General features: G+C 43.9%; 1 protein-coding gene across 1 annotated transcript in view; it reads right to left on the bottom strand.

The window, feature by feature from the left end:
- Window positions 1-17,036, bottom strand: part of LOC144484200 (uncharacterized) — a 138,428-nt gene that overhangs the window by 11,355 nt on the left and 110,037 nt on the right. The window contains exons 14-17 of the mRNA XM_078202735.1: window positions 15,483-16,026; window positions 9,622-9,658; window positions 8,973-9,535; window positions 2,487-3,556 (exon numbers count right to left, since the gene is read on the bottom strand). Coding sequence (XP_078058861.1) covers window positions 2,487-3,556; window positions 8,973-9,535; window positions 9,622-9,658; window positions 15,483-16,026 — 2,214 coding nt within the window. The remainder of the gene's footprint in view (window positions 1-2,486; window positions 3,557-8,972; window positions 9,536-9,621; window positions 9,659-15,482; window positions 16,027-17,036) is intronic.

Here is a 17,036-nt window from a genome sequence, read left to right as displayed (position 1 = left end):
AAGCTGCTTCATTGGTTTGAAAATGCATTGGGACATCCTGTGGTCCTGAACGATGCTAAATGCAAGTTTTTAAATTCCAGATTTGTGTTCCCTGATCTTGATATCTGAATCTGAATTGACTTCAGCCACCTCCAACTTGCCATTTAACAAATCCACCTTGGATCGAAGAATATTTTAACCAATTAAGGCAACAGCAGGAATCTCCGGTGGGTAAATTTTAAAAATAAGTTTATTCGACAAGAAATGTTTACTTCAAACATTGGCTTTTACAGCTTGATGTGGGTGATCAGTCTGTCGAAGGTTAACCCTCTCTGGCTCCTTCTTTGACAGGAATTCTTGTGGATTTCAACCTCAGAAGTCTGGTTCCTTCTTTGACAATAATTTACCTGGAACTCGACCCTGTGAATATTCAGTACTTGGCTGGCAGGGAAGATGTTGGGAATCTACTTTTATCCCCAAAGTGACCATTACCTGACATCAGGGTTGGGCTGATTGTGACATGACACTTGGTCAATTTGGTGACCAGATTAATTTAACCGGATCCCCAATTACTGACACCACCTTCTCTCATTATCTTAGACAGGAATACAATTGCACAGTTTCATACTAACCCTTTATCTGATTCTATACAATCAGGTGTTCAGACAATTTCAAATTCTGAGACAAATCAGAGCTTGAAGGTCTCTCTTACCAGTACATTTATCATCATTGCACATTCTTTACTTACACAGCAATTCAAATGATATGTTTTTACAGCAAATAAAACTCAGTCTTTTACTATAAGACTACTTGTGACACTAATAGATAAACAAAAAAATGACATTCTTTATTGATTTATTAACCGTAACTCAATTAAATCTCACTACTTCTCCAGTTATTTGTTACTGAATGCGAGCTAATTAATACAGTAATCTTTAATTAATAAACTTGGTTACTACAAGATAGACTGGTTCAAAAAGACAGTTTGTAGAAAGACAACAGCTTTCTTCCTTACTAATTCTGACTGGATTGAACAATGAACCTTATTCTTTAGTTGGACTTTGGAAGAATATAATATCCTGTAGCTTATCAAAATTATAAAATAATTTCTTTCCTTAAACAACTTCTGCCGGCTCTGCAGTTTCTGGAAACTTTTCAGGTTATTCAGTGTTAATATTTTAAAATAAAGATCTAGCCTTTATATAATTGTCTATTACACTGAGTCACTGACGATAGCTTATTCAAGGTTCATTCCTGAATAATCATATGTTACATGACTGGCTTTTCATATAAAATCAATTTGTAGCTAATAAAGCCAGTGACAGAAGGTGAATAGACTGTTAGAAGCCACATGTTCGATTTTAAAATGGTTTCCTTGACCTTGTTACTTATAGCAGTGAATATGGTATGAAAGCGATTGATTTTTAAAACTAAATTTGGTTACCCAGGCCTGCAATTTCTTCCATTACAACAGTCACTACAATTCACAGAACTTCATTCGCTGTATAATGTTTCAGGACAAAGGCAAAGATAGATAGATAAACAAGGTGGTGAAAGGTTATCAGGGGGAGGTGGGAATGTGGAGTTGAGGTTTCAATTAGATCAGCCATGATTGTGTTGAATGGCAGAACAGGCTCCTGATTCACATGTTCATCTGACACCCGGTGGTTGTGAGAGGTGCTACAGAAATGCAATTTTTTCTTGTTCTCCACAATATTGTATATATTACACTCAGTCCCTGCATCAAAATCATTGTTAAAGGTTGAGTCTAAATATGACACATTTTTAATTCTGGGGTGGTTTTCTCCAAAGAGAAGACGAAGAAGTGATCTGATGGAAGTCTTTAAGATTATGAAGGGGTTCAATAATCCAATAGGTATTTCAGTGAGAAACCTCTTTACCAGTGAGTGGTGAGACTGTGGAACTCACTACCACAGCGAGTGGTTGAGGTGAACAGCATGAATACATTGAAGGGGAAGCTAGATACATACATGAGGGAGAGAGGAATAGAAGGATATGCTGATGGGGGGAGATGAAGAGGGGTGGGTGGAAACTTATGTTGCGTATAAATAGTGACGCAGACTGATTGGGCCGACTGGCCTGGCCCTGTGCTGTAGACTCAATGGAACAGAGACAAACGTATTTTAGATCTACCTGGAGTGCTATTAAAAGCACTATTTACTATCCAAGATAAAATAAATGTCCTTCATCAGCTTTTGTGGATCATTTCAGTAGAAATGTGCTCTCCCAGGCTCAAAGTGCATCAACTGGAATCAACATTGAGAGACCAGCCAGTCCAGCAGAAAGAAACTTCACCAAAATGGTTCAGTCCTGGACATGACGAACAGCAGCAATAACAGCAGAATCCAACCCCTGTCATCATTTGTGAACTTGCTGGTGTCTCAGCAGCTGTGATGACTGAGTGAATCCCTTCCCGCACACAGAGCAGGTAAACTGTTTCGTCCCAGTGTGAACACGCTGGTGTGCCCACAGGTTGGATGAATTACTGAATCCCTTCCCACACTGAGAGCAGGTGAATGGTCTCTCTCCGGTGTGAACTCGCTGGTGTGTCTGCAGGTGGGATGACTGAGTAAATGCTTTCCCACAATCAGAGCAAGTGAATGGTCTCTCCCCAGTGTGCACTCGTCGGTGTTTCTGCAGATTGGATGCATCTGGGAATCCCTTCCCACAATCGGGGCAGGTGAACGGTCTCTCCCCAGTGTGAACTCGCTGGTGTATCAACAGATGCGATGAATCAGTGAATCCCCTCCCACATTCGGAGCAGGTGAATGGTCTCTCCCCAGTGTGAATTCGCTGGTGCATCAACAGATGAGATGAGCGACTAAATCCCTTCCCACAGGTAGAGCATGTGAACGGTTTCTTCCCAGTGTGAACTCGTTGGTGCATCAGCAGACTGAATGAATCACTGAATCTCATCCCACACATTGAGCAGGGGAATGGTCTCTCTCTGGTATGAACCCTCTGGTGCATCAGCAGGTTGGATGAATCAGTAAATCCCATCCCACACTCGGAGCAGGCGAACGGCCTCTCCCCAGTGTGAACTCGCTGGTGCCTCAGCAGGTTGGATGAATCACTGAATGCCTTCCCACACTCGGAGCAGCTGAATGGTCTCTCCCCGGTGTGAATGCGCTTGTGTGACTGTAGGTGGGATAACTGAGTGAATTCCTTCCCGCACTCCGAGCAGGTGAACCGCCTCTCCCTGGTGTGAACTCGCTGGTGCATCAACAGGTTGGATGAATCACTGAATCCCTTTCCACAATCGGAGCAGGTGAATGGCCTCTCACCAGTGTGAACTCGCTTGTGTGTCTGCAGGTGGGATGAACTTGTGAATCCTTTCCCACACTCGGGACAGGTGAATGGCCTCTCCCCTGTGTGAACTCGTTTGTGTGTCTGCAGGGAGGATGAATGAGCGAATCCCTTCCCACACTCCAAGCAAGTGAACGGCCTCTCCCCAGTGTGACTGCGTCGATGAGTTTCCAGCTGATATGGGAAATTGAATCCTTTACCACAGTCTCCACATTTCCATGGTTTCTCCATGGTGTAGGTGTCCATGTGTCTCTACCAGTTCAACAGTCAGTTGAAGCCTTGTCCATACATAAAAAACCTGAATAGTGACTAGTGATGTCTTTTCAAGCTGTGTAACTGGTTGAAGCTTTATTCAGTCACTGCACAGGAACACCCACTCATATCTGTGTCTCCACGTTTTCCAATCACACTTATGGTTGAAATCTCTTGAAGCAGACAGAACAGAGAAATATTTCTCTTTATAGATTCCAAAGGCTGATGTTGTTCAGGTCCCGATTTATCAAGTTAATCTGGCAGATCACCACGAATATTTGTTTTGAGAAGTCCAATTCTGATATTCTGTAAAAGGAGTTCCAAAATTCATCACTGTCAGTGCAACTCAAATTCAGAAAAGACAATTCTAGTTTTTATAGAAAATTCTTTACTTTCTCCCGCCATTCTTACCCTGCATCTAATACACATCATAGAACAACACCAGTCATATCCCTGTCCTATATTAATTTACTGTCTCCTTAATATCAGCTATCTCCTGGGGATCCACCCCTTTAATTGTGACCATTACGAATATAGACCATCCTTTTAGCCAGACAAATAAATGTATTAAGCTGAGGGAGCTAAAGAATGTTAATGTCTTTAAAAGAGAAAGACTTGGGGCAACCTTTCCAGAATCTGCAGCCTCCCTGGATTCACTTCCTTTCCCTTCAGTTGCTGCAAGTCCCCAAAATCCCCCAGAATGAGAAAAGAAATGGAAAGGGGGTTGAAAAGAAAGTGTTTCACTCACAGATGTCAGAGACAGGAGAACGTTTCTGTCTGCATGAAGCTCAATCTGCATTGTCACAAAGACAGCATTCTGATTGGCTGGAGGACCAGAGAGCTTCCGGTCCTCCAAATATTCTCATTGGTGAACGTCTCACGCGACATAATGGTGGGTGGGACCTCCTCCGTACATGCGCACCTTCCCTCTCCCCTGGACATGCGCATTCGAGGTCGCCTGCTTGCGTGGCGAATAGAGCGTATTCCCCAGCGCCATGGATTGTGGGTATGCGGCTGCCATTATTCAGCCGGTCTCCAAACTCCTGGGACTGGGGTGAAAATTCGTGGGTTTGGGTTTGGGTTTGGTACCTGTGGGTTATAACTGGATTTGATTGTGACGCCCCTTTCGCAAAAGAGTTTGTTAAATACAGCTGTAAAGATTTGGACAGTGGCACAGTGGTTAGCACTGCTGCCTCACAGCGCCAGGGACCCAGGTTCAATTCCGGCCTTGGGTGACTGTCTGTGGGGGGTTTGTACATTCTCTCTGTATCTGTGTGAGTGGCTGGGCTTCCCCATCTTGCCAGCGGTTGACATGAGCTGGTCACGTCAATGATGAACCTCATGCAGGAGGACACCAAGGCAGCCTCATGCAGGAGGACACCAAGGGCAGCCTCAAGGCTGGTTTGGCCCTTCTGGTTCCCCTCTCCCCCTGCTCCAATGGCACAGACATTTGGAAATATGTAACCAATGTCCAACTCCTCAGTGCCAAAAGATATTGCTGATTTTTAAAATTACTGCCTCTGAAAACTGGCATGGTTTGCAGAGATTAACAATTTAATGCACTTAACTGGACAGACTGGAAAATGCCCACATCTTTTCTCTGTCTAGTTAATCCACTCGAATGATCATCTGATGAGTCAGCTGACATTGTCCCATGCAGGGAGCCTTTTAAAGTGCTGGCCGTGACCTTGTTCTGGGTCACTGCCTGCAGTCTACAACACTAGACATCCCACTCTCCAACACTCATTGAGCAAAATGAAGGTCTACAACCCGCCCTTGCTGCTAATTGGTGACAATGAATGTATTATCAGGCACGAAGTGATGGCGGCACAGAAGTCGGAATGCTGCCGAATTCCGGATGTGGAATGCGCTGTCATAGAAACGAGAAGCAGGAGTAGGCCATTTGGCCCTTCAAACCTGCTCCACCATTCATTATAATCATGGCTGATCATCGAATTCAATGGGCTGATCATCGAATTCAATATCCTGATCCCACATGACTGCATTGTTCAGCTGTTGGAAGTTACCTCAAAACTGATTGCAAACGTTTATGTCTCTGATGTAAATCACCATTTAAAGTCAATAAGGCTGAGTGTAATTATTGAGCTCTGATGGAGGGTCATCTAGACTCAAAATGTTGGCTCTATTCTCTCCACAGATGCTGTCAGACCTGCTGAGATCCCAGCATTTTCTGTTTTTGTTTCAGATTCAAGCAGCCACAGTAATTTGCTTTTATCTTAAGAGATTATTCCTCAAATTGAAATTGACAAAATAAATTGATATGAATGGCTGATTTGAACATCCAAAGGGAAAGTTTAAGGGAATAATCACATTGTCAGAACAAAAAGAAACTAACAACTAACAGCCAGGTGGTTCCTCAGTGTCAAAAACGATTTCTTTTTCACAATAATATTTCTACTTGAATTTGGGTTAATTTCGGAGAAAAGTCAGAGAAAATTTGTGTTATTTTTAGGAAATAAAAGACCATCTAAAACAAAGATCTTGATAATGCCCGAAATCAAATATGATTATAATATATGAAATATGATATGGGGAAGTTTAGGAGTGAGAGGAGGAGAAATTTCTTCATGCAGAGAGTGGTGAACTTGTGGAATTCGCCAGCACAGAAGGCTGTGGAGGCCAAAACATTAGAAATATATCTGTTTACCTTCTGAGATATATTCAGACTCTAAAAGCCTCAAGGAGTTTGGGGGGATCAGTGGAGAATGGTGTTGAGATAGGGGATCAGTCATGATCATATTGAATTGCAGAACAGGATCGAAGGGCCAAATGACCTATCCTGCTCCTATTTTCTATGTTTCTGGAAGTCAACAAAACAAGAATCTCATCAGGACTGTTGTTAAAAATGGAAACGAGGAATTACACATCTTCAGCCTGATCAACCAACATAAATTATAAAAGTCTGTTCTGTTAAGTATATTTTTCCATTCTATATTGACAAGTATTTTTCTTTTAAATAAGCTTCCTTCAATTGATTATCCAAGATTCCTGTCATAGAATCCCTACAGTGCTGAAGGAGGCCATTCGGCCTATGGAACCTGCACCAACAACAATCCCACCCAAGCCTAACCCCATAACCCATTTACCCTGCTAATCCCTCTGACACTAAAGGTCAATTTAGAATAGCCAATCAACCTAACCCACACATCTTTGGAGTGTGAGGAAACCAGAGCACCCGGAGGAAACCCACGCAGACATGGGGAGAACGTCTTATCCAGTGGTTAAAAGTCTTGTTTAAAGTAAAATAACTGAGGGAGTTGTTTACAGGCATCGGTGAATTGGGCTGATTGCAGACAGAATGAGCAGGACAGTGAGAGAGAGCTGTGTCTGCACTGGCGCAGAGACAGAAATCCGATTGGAGGGCTGAAACATGGAGTTACAGGATTTGGGAGGTGACAAGGACGTTACAGGGGAAAAGACGATTAGAGATTGGGGCGGGAGTTTACAAGGATATTGGGAGTTAAGGGTTGGTTTCATTGGGGGAGGGTGCTGGTGATGATGGCAGAACTGAAGGACATAGGAATACCTGAAGGGAGAGAACCATGAACGATATCAGTGAAAATAGGGAAGTTGGGTGAGGAGCAGTTTAGTGGGAATAAGGTCGAGGGAGGAGGTGGGATTGCTGGAAAGATATACTCTGAGAGGATACAAGGAGAGATAGGAGAGAATTGAAACAAAGGATCAAATTCAGGGCTACAGCAAGGGGGGTCATGAGAGAGAGTTTGGCTCGGTGGGCTAGGGGAAGGGAGGGAAGCAGTAGAGGCAGCTGATTACATTGTCTAAATCTTAATGACAAAGAAGCTCCATGAGCTCCTCACACTGGAGGTGAAGATGGAGGAGACAGGGGAAAGAGACCTTCAAAGGATCCAAATTGTGTTTGAGATATTAAAAAAGCTCAACACTCTTCATGTCGAACACAAACTGAATTTATTTTACTTAACAATGTATAACTTAACATTTATAACTATGCTTTGTTTATTAACAGCAATACTGTGATAACTTTCCACACAAATATGAACATACAAATTAGGAGCAGGAGTAGGCCACTCGGCCCCTCTAGCCTGTTCCACCACTCAATAAGACCCTGGTTGATCTGATTGTAACCTCCAATCCACATTCCTTTTACCCCCTGTTAATCAAGAATCTATCCAGTTCTGCCTTCAAAATATTCAAAGACGCTGCTTCCAATGCTTTTTGAGGAAGAGAGTTCCAGAGACTCGCTGCCCTCTAAGAGAAAACATTTATTTCTCATCTTTGTGTCAACTGAGCAACATTTTATTTTTCAATAATGTATTCAATAATAAGAATTAGATTCGCTCACATGAAAAATCATCCTCTTTAAATCGATCCTGTCAAAATACCTCAGGAACTGAAAAAGATTTCAATCAAATTGTCTCTTACTCTTTTAAGCTCCAGTAGATACAAGCTCAGGCTATTCAGTCTTTCCTCATAGGACAACCTCCCATTTCTGGTATAGTCTAGTAGACCTTCTCTGAACTGCTTCTCACACATTTACATTCTTCTTTAAATAAGGAGACAAATACTTTAATCATATTCCAAATCACCAGTGTTCTGTAAAGCAGAAGCATAACCTCTCTTTTGTATTCAATTCCCCTCATTATGAACAATAACATTATGTTAACTTTCCCAATTACTTGCTGTACCCTTCTACTAGCCTTTTGTGATTCAGGAACCAGGACACTCAGAATCCTCTGACGGGGAACTGAATTTCTCCTCACAGTCTCCACATTTACACGGTTTCTCCCTAATGTGACTGTGGATGTGAATGGTGCGGTTTCATAGAAATCATAGAAATCAGAAACCCTACAGTGCAGAAGGAGGCCATTCGGCCCATCGAGTCTGCACCGACCACAATCCCACCCAGGCCCTACCCCCACATATTTACCCGCTAATCCCTCTAACCTACACATCTCAGGACTCTAAGGGGCAATTTTTAACCTGACCAATCAACCTAACTCGCACATCTTTGGACTGTGGGAGGAAACCGGAGCACCCGGAAGAAACCCACGCAGACACGAGGAGAATGTGCAAACTCCACACAGACAGTGACCCGAGCCGGGAATCGAACCCGGGACCCTGGAGCTGTGAAGCAACAGTGCTAACCAATGTGCTACCGTGCCGCCCCTGTGCTACCGTTTCCTTCCATGTTCAAAATTCTCTGCTGTTAAGGTTACGATAAATTGTGCGGCTCCATCCAATCCTGATCTGATATTCTGTGCGAGTATCCTGAGCCCAAATCCTCCCATTCTAAGCCAATTATCTTAACACCTATAACAGAGCTGGAGTTATTTTTCAATTCAGCAGAAACAGACCCAAATGAACATGGTTCAGTCTGAATATGATTCACAGCAAAATCCAATCACAATAGTTACTTGTGAATTTGCTGGTGTTTTAGCAGCCTGGATGAAGTAATGTATCCCTTCCCACACTGGGAGCAAGTGAATGGCCTCTCCCCAGTGTGAGTTCGCTGGTGATTTAGCAGTGTGCATGAGGTAATGAATCCCTTTCCACACACAGAGCAGGTGAACGGCCTCTCCCCAGTGTGAATTCGCTGGTGTTTCAGCAGGATGGCTGGGGTAGTGAATCCCTTCCCACACTGGGAGCAGGTGAATGGCCTCTCCCCAGTGTGAACTCGCTGGTGATTTAGCAGCGTGGATGACTGAGTAAATCCCTTCCCACACTGAGAGCAGGTGAATGGCCTTTCCTCAGTATGAATTCGCTCGTGTATCGCTAGGTTGGATGACTGATTGAATTCCTTCCTACACACAGAACATGTGAACGGTCTCTCCCCTGTGTGAATTCGCTGGTGTTTCAGCAGATGGGATGAGGTAGTGAATCCCTTCCCACATTGAGAGCAGGTGAAAGGTCTCTCCCCGGTGTGAATGCGTCGATGAGTTTCCAGGTGGGATGGGTAATCAAATCCCTTCCCACAATCCTCACATTTCCAAGCCATCTCCCTGTTGTGACTGCAATTATGTTCTGAAAGGCCAGATGATTGGGTGAAGTCTTGTCCCCACACACAGAACACGTGTACAGTTTCTCTCCACTGTGAATGGTCCTTTTTCCTTCTATATTCAAAATACAATGATATTCAGGTTACAATAAATTGGTCGACTCAATCAGGACTGAGATCACGTTTGATTTCTGTTTACCAACTGCAAATCCTCCTCTCCTAAAATGCTGTGAAATTGATTTAAAACAGAAAAAAACTCATTTTCTCCTCATGCAACTGGCAAACATTAGTTTATCTATGGAGAGAGACACAAAGTTAAAAGGCAAAAGGGATCAAAGGATATGGGGGTTTGGGCTATTATCATAATGAATGGAAGCCCAGACTTAAAGGGCCAAATTGGCTACTCCTAAACCTTTTTTACTGTGCTTCTATGGAACTCAATGTCTATGAGGATGGTGGAGCAGGAGACAAATGGTTTCAAAATGAGATTGGATCGGCACACAAAGGAAATGAACATGCTGCACTAATGGAGATATAGAGGGGAATGGGGCTGAGTGGATCGCCCTGCAGAAAGTTGACATGGACTCAAGTTCCTTCTGAAGTGTAGAGTCTATGACTGGAAATGTATAACATCACTGCAGTACTAGGTTACAAGAATGGAAATAATAAATACATTATTTTACTGAAATATAAATATTAGACCTAATACATACTATAAAACAACACTGGATATATCTCTGTTGTTACGTCCCAAGCCAACTGATAACTCTATAATAAACACATTCCCAGACAATTCCAAGGATAAAATGAGTGAGGTTTCACTTTTTAAAATGTTTCCTTGTAAAAATCAAAATAAAAGCAACATAAATGAATCAGGCATTGACAGACAAATAGTATTTGAATAGATGGGATACTTTTTACTTTCAATAAAACCAGTCTCCACAAAATCACCAGCAATTTCTCCCTTAGAATTCATGGCGTTCATTCAATTTACCACAACTCTCTGTATTTCCCAGAGAGAAAAAAACACAGGAGAATGGCACTCAGTTATAATGCTCATTTGGAGAGTCGGGTACAGATATGATGTTCTAAATGGCCCATATATATTTTATATATTTGCATATTTAATGGATAATAAATATGTGTAATATACAGCACTCTGTTATGTGATTGGCGAGATAGGGATCAGTGAGGAAGAACTTTTTTTAGGCCCTGGAACTTGCTGCTGATGAGAGTGGTGTAACTGGAGATGATCAGTGATTTCAAAATGAAATTTGATGGACACTTAAGGAAATAAACTTTCAGGGAAATGGGGATATTGAGGGGTATGGAGTTGACTGACTTTCTGCACAGACAGTTGGTATGGACTTGAGTTGCCAAATAGATTCATTTTGTGCCACAGTGACTCTGTGGCTTGAAATATAAAACATAGCAACGCTGCTATATATTTCAAGACAAGAAATAATTATAACGAACTTCAGAGAATCATAAATGATTTTGTATGTGCCATATGACCACACTATCTCTGTCCTCAGTTGATTTACTCTTCCTTTAAACGTCATCCATCTCTTGGGAAAACGTTTTAATTGTGAGCATTAGGTAGGAGGCCATCCTATTAACCAGACAAATAAATGTGTCAAACTGAGAGAGCTAAAGGATGTCTTTGAGAGAAAAAGGAAAAGATACCTGGACCTTGTCCTGCTCCTAATTCCGATGTTCGTCTGCTTCCTTTCCAGAGTCTGCAGCCTCCCTGGATTCACTTCCTTTCCCTTCAGTTGCTGCAAGTCCCCAATTTCCCCCAGAATGAGAAAAGAAATGGAAAGGGGGAAACATTGATTTCCTCCCAGATGTTGCAGAGGAGGGAGTTTCACTCCGAAGCTCATTGGATAACTTCAGCACTGTGACGTCACAAAGGAGCCCCGCCTGAATCAGCCAATAGGAATCAGTCTGCTTCGCGGTGCCGTCATGGTTTTCCAGTGCGCAGGCCCGGCCCGCAAACGCGGGCCCCGCTCCCGCCCATTGGTCCCTTCCCCCCTGCACCTCCTCGAGCCAAGGTTTCCAGGCAACCGGCTGGCGGCTCCGGCCAGAGCGAGAAGCCGCTCGGTGATCTCCCCCTCCCCCCTCTCTCTACGGCGGCTGCTGCTCCAAAAAGAGATCGAGAGCGACCGCTGGCGGCAGCCGCACTGCGCCTGCTCCGGACAGCTCGGCTCAGCAGCGCTCTCTGCGCCTGCTCCGGACAGCTCGGCTCAGCAGCGCTCTCTGCGCCTGCGTGCTGGGCTGCCAGCTGAGGGACTGGGGGAGGGGTCTTTGTAAAATCTCTTCCCAGCATTTTCTTCTAAGTCCCGCAGTTTGATTTGAAACAGCACAGCTTTTGTTTCAGACTCAAACGTCCTTCTCTGGCCAACATGTGTGAGTAAAACCTTGGTTAGGCGCATTTTAGGTATTGCATGCAGTTGTGTCACCACACCACCAGAAAGACATGGAAGCTTTGGAGAGAGTGCAGAGAAGGTTCACCCGGATGTTGTCTGGTCTCGAGGTGTGGACCATGAGGAGAGATTGAATAAACTAGTCTTGTTTTCACTGGAAAGATGTAGGATGAGGGGAGACCTGATAGTCCAAATGCGGACTAACCAAGGTTTTATATAGCTGCAACATGATTTCCCAACTTTTGTACTCAATGCCCCGGCTGATGAAGGCAAGCATGATTTCTGCTTTTTTAATCACTTTGGCCATCTGTGTTGCCAATTTTAGGGAACTGTAAACTTGCATGCCTAGATCCCTTTGTATCTTAATGTTCCTAAGGGTTCTACTATTTACAATATAATTCACATCTACATTTGATCCTCCAAAATGCGTCACCTCGTATTCGTATGGATGAAACTCCATCTGCCATTTCTGTGCCCAAGTCTCCAATTTATCTAAATTCTGTTGTATCCTCTGACAATCCCTGGTACTATCAGCAACTCCAACAGTCTTTGTGTCATCCGCAAATTTACTAATCCCCCACATTTTCCTCCAGATCATTTATATATACTACTAACAGAGGTCCCAGTACTGATCCCTGCGGAACACCACTAACTATGGATGAAAAACACCCTTGCACTGCTACTTTCTGTCTCTTAAAGCAAAGTCAGTTCTGTATCCATCTAGCCAGCCCACCCTGAATCACATGTGATTTTTAGTTTATGTACCAGTCTGCCATGTGGGACCTTGTCAAACACCTTAGTAAACTACGTCCATAGCCCTTCCCTCATCAATTATCTTTGTCACATCTTCAAAAAACTTAATCAAGTTAGTGAGACAAAACCCTGCTGCCTGAGACTAACTCGTCCATTTTCTTCCAAATGTGCATATATCCTGTCTCTCAGTATCTTCTCCAAAAGCTTCCCCAACACTGACATCAAGATCACCGGCCTATAAGTCCTGGATTATCCCTGCTTCCTTTCTCAAACAAGGGAACAACATTGGCTATTCTCCAGTCCTCTGGAACCTCACCTGTGGTCAAAGAGGACGTGAAGATATCTGTTAAAACCCCAGCTATTTCTTCCCTTGTCTCCTGCAGCAACCTGGGATAGATCCCACCTGGCCCTGGGGACTTGTCTACCTTAACGCAATTTAGGATACCTAACAATTCTTCCTTCGATATATTTACATTCACTAGAGCGTTCACACACCTATCCCTGACCTCAACATCCGTTATGTCCTTCTCCTTGATCAATACCGATACAAAGTACTCAGTAAGGTTCTCACCCACTTTCTATGGCTCCACGGAAAACTTCCCTCCATTGTCCTTGAGTGGGCCTACTCTTTCTCTTGCTACCCTCTTGCTCCTAATATGTGCATAAAAAGCCTTGGGGTTCTCCTTGACCCTGTTTACTAAAGACATTTCATGGCCCCTTTTAGCCCTCCGAATCCCATGTTCAAGTTCCTTCCTACTTTCAATGTGCTCCTCAAGCGCTTCATTCATTTTTAGACTAGGCCGATCATATGCTTCCTTTTTCCTTTTGACTGAACTTACAATTTTCCTTGTCATCCATGGTTCCTGAATCCTGCCATTTCTGTCCTTCATTTTTTGCGAGAACATGCCTGTCCTGCACTTCAATCAACTGGCCTTTAAAGGCCTCCCACCTGCCAGACATGGATTTACCTTCAAATAGCTGCTCCCAATCCACATTCCCCAGTTCCTGTCTAATTTGGATGTAATTGGCCCGTGCCTAATTAAGCAGCCTGACCCGAGGGCCACTCTTGTTCTTATCCACGACTATCTGAAATCTTATGGAATTATGGTTGCTAAACCCAAAATGCTCCCCCACTGAAACATTGATCACCTGGCCCAGCTCATTCCCCAATACCAAGTCTAGTATGGCCCCCTCCGGGTTGGATTGTCAACATACTGTATCAAAAAGCCCTCTAGGACAATCTAACAAATTGTTCTCCATCCGAGCCCTTGGCTGTCAGGGAATTTGTATAGACATTTAATAAGAAAAGAGTTAACAAAGTGAGCATTGGTCCCATAGAAAGTGATCTGGAGAATTAGTTGTGGAAAGTAGGGCTATGGTGGATGAACTAAACAGATATTTTGCACCTGTCTTTACTATAGAGGGCACAAGTAACCTCCCAGAGATAGTTGTAAATCAGGAAATGGAAGAGATGGCGCAAATCAGGAAAATTACGAACAGTGGTATTGAGCACATTGTTGGGCGTGTGCGCTGACAGATTCTCTGGTCTGAATGGACTTCTCCCTAAGGTCTTGAAAGAAGAGGCTACTGAGATTGTTGGTGCAGTCATTTTAATTTTACAAAATTTCATCGATTCAGGGAAAAATGGCAAATGTTTTATGATTCAAAAAGGAAGAGAGAAAGTGGGAAAGTTCAGGCCAGTTAGCCGAACATTTGTCACAGGGAAAATGTTAAAAGCCATTCTCTTCCTCTTCAGTGGAAGCAGAGTCTTTGAATATTTTTAAGACAAAGCTAGATAGATTCCTGATTAACAAGAGGGTGAAAGGTTATGGGATGTAGGCTGGAATGTAGAGCTGAGGTTACAATCAGATCAGCCATGAGCTTACTGAATGGTGGAGCAGGCTCGAGGGGCCGAATGACCTACTTCTGCAGATGGAGTTTAATCCGGATAAATGCGAAGTGATGCATTTTGGAAGAAATAATGTAGGGAGGAGTTATACAATAAATGGCAGAGTCATCAGGAGTATAGAAACACAGAGGGACCTAGGTGTGCAAGTCCACAAATCCTTGAAGGTAGCAACACAGGTGGAGAAGGTGGTGAAGAAGGCATATGGTATGCTTGCCTTTATAGGACGGGGTATAGAGTATAAAAGCTGGAGTCTGATGATGCAGCTGTATAGAACGCTGGTTAGGCCACATTTGGAGTACTGCGTCCAGTTCTGGTCGCCGCACTACCAGAAGGACGTGGAGGCGTTAGAGAGAGTGCAGAGAAGGTTTACCAGGATGTTGCCTGGTATGGAGGGTCTTAGCTATGAGGAGAGATTGGGTAGACTGGGGTTGTTCTCCTTGGAAAGACGGAGAATGAGGGGAGATCGAATAGAGGTGTACAAGATTATGAAGGGTATAGATAGGGTGAACAGTGGGAAGCTTTTTCCCAGGTCGGAGGTGACGATCACGAGGGGTCACGGGCTCAAGCTGAGAGGGGCGAAGTATAACTCAGATATCAGAGGGACGTTTTTTACACAGAGGGTGGTGGGGGCCTGGAATGCGCTGCCAAGTAGGGTGGTGGAGGCAGGCACGCTGACATCGTTTAAGACTTACCTGGATAGTCACATGAGCAGCCTGGGAATGGAGGGATACAAACGATTGGTCGAGTTGGACCAAGGAGCGGCACAGGCTTGGAGGGCCGAAGGGCCTGTTTCCTGTGCTGTACTGTTCTTTGTTCCTAATTTTTATGTTCGTATGCTCGCTGGTGTTTCAGCAGGTGGGATGACTGAGTGAATCTCTTCCCACACTCAGAGCAGGTGAATGGCCTCTCCCCAGTGTGAGTGCGCTGGTGTACAGTGAGATGAGATGATTGTTTGAACCGAGTCCCACAATGAGAGCACCTGAATGGTCTCTCATCAGTGTGAACACGTTGATGGTACATTAGTTCCTGACAATTTTTATAACACTTCCCACAGTCCAGACATTTAAAAGGTCTGTCCTCACTGTGAACACTTTGGTGTGTCATCAGGTTAGATGAATTAATGAATCCCTTCCCACACACACAGCAGGTGAATGGCCTCTGCCCTGTGTGACCACGCTGATGAATTTCCAGCTGTGATGGGTAATTGAATCTCTTTCCACAGTCACCACATTTCCACGGCTTCTCCCTGTTGTGACTGCATTTGTGTCTTGACAGGCCGGATGATTGGCTGAAGTCTCGCGCACACACAGAACATGTGTACGGTTTCTCCCCACTGTGAATGGTGCTTTTTCCTTCCATGTTCAAAATCCAATGATGTTCCGGTTACGATAAATTGGGTGATCCATCAGATCCTGACGTGATGTTTGGTTTGAGCTTTCTGATTGCAAATTCACCCCTTCTGAAACAGAAAAAGTGAGAGTGAAGCCACAAAAACAGAAAAGTGGGTGGTGAAATGGAGCTGAATGAATCTGTTAATTTATGGGGCCGGCACCAGGAAAGAGTGACCATGAAAACTGCTGGATTGTCATAAATTTAACAATTGGTTCATTATATCCTTCAGGAAAGGGAACCTGCCACCCAGTCTGGACCGATACACGATCCAGTATCTATGGAAGGGAATGAGAGGGAGAGAGAAGAAGCAGAGGATGAAGAAGAGAGATTTTTCTGTATTTGCAGCTTGATCAGAACTCTGACAGAATCACCTAAACCCTCAACCTCCACCACCGACAACGGCCAGAGTATTCAGCATATGTTAAGACCATTACCTCTAAGTTCCCCTCCAACTCACACATCGTCCTGACTTGTCTGACATCAGAACTGGAACATCAGAAATTTTCTCTCATTTAAATATTGAGAAGACTGAAGCCATACTTTCCAGTTCCCACTCCAAACTTCATTCCCAAACTACTGACACCGTCACTCTCTCTGCCAACTGTGTGAACGGCACGGTGGCACAGTGGTTAGCACTGCTGCCTCACAGTGCCAGAGACCTGGGTTCGATTCCTGGCTTGGGTGACTGTCTTTGCAGAGTTTGCACATTCTCCCCGTGTCTGTGTGGGTTTCCCCCGGGTGCTCCAGTTTCCTCCCACAATCTGAAAGACGTGTTGGTTAGGTGCATTGGCCATGCTGAATTCTCCCTCAGCGTATCCGTACAGGCGCCGAAATGTGGCAACTAGGGGATTCTCACATTAACTTCATTGCAGTGTTAATGTAAGCCTACTTGTGACACTAATAAATAGCCAGGTTGTTCAGAACCATGATGTTATATAACCATGGTTGAGGGGGTGGCACAGTTGTTGTGCGTTGTGCTGCATCAGTGAGAAATTGGAAGTGA

This window comes from Mustelus asterias, unplaced genomic scaffold (assembly GCF_964213995.1).
Source record: "Mustelus asterias unplaced genomic scaffold, sMusAst1.hap1.1 HAP1_SCAFFOLD_95, whole genome shotgun sequence".
In the NCBI taxonomy this organism is placed as follows: domain Eukaryota; kingdom Metazoa; phylum Chordata; class Chondrichthyes; order Carcharhiniformes; family Triakidae; genus Mustelus; species Mustelus asterias.
The sequence above is the reverse complement of the archived record's forward strand: the minus strand, read 5'-3'. Positions and strand labels throughout refer to the sequence as shown.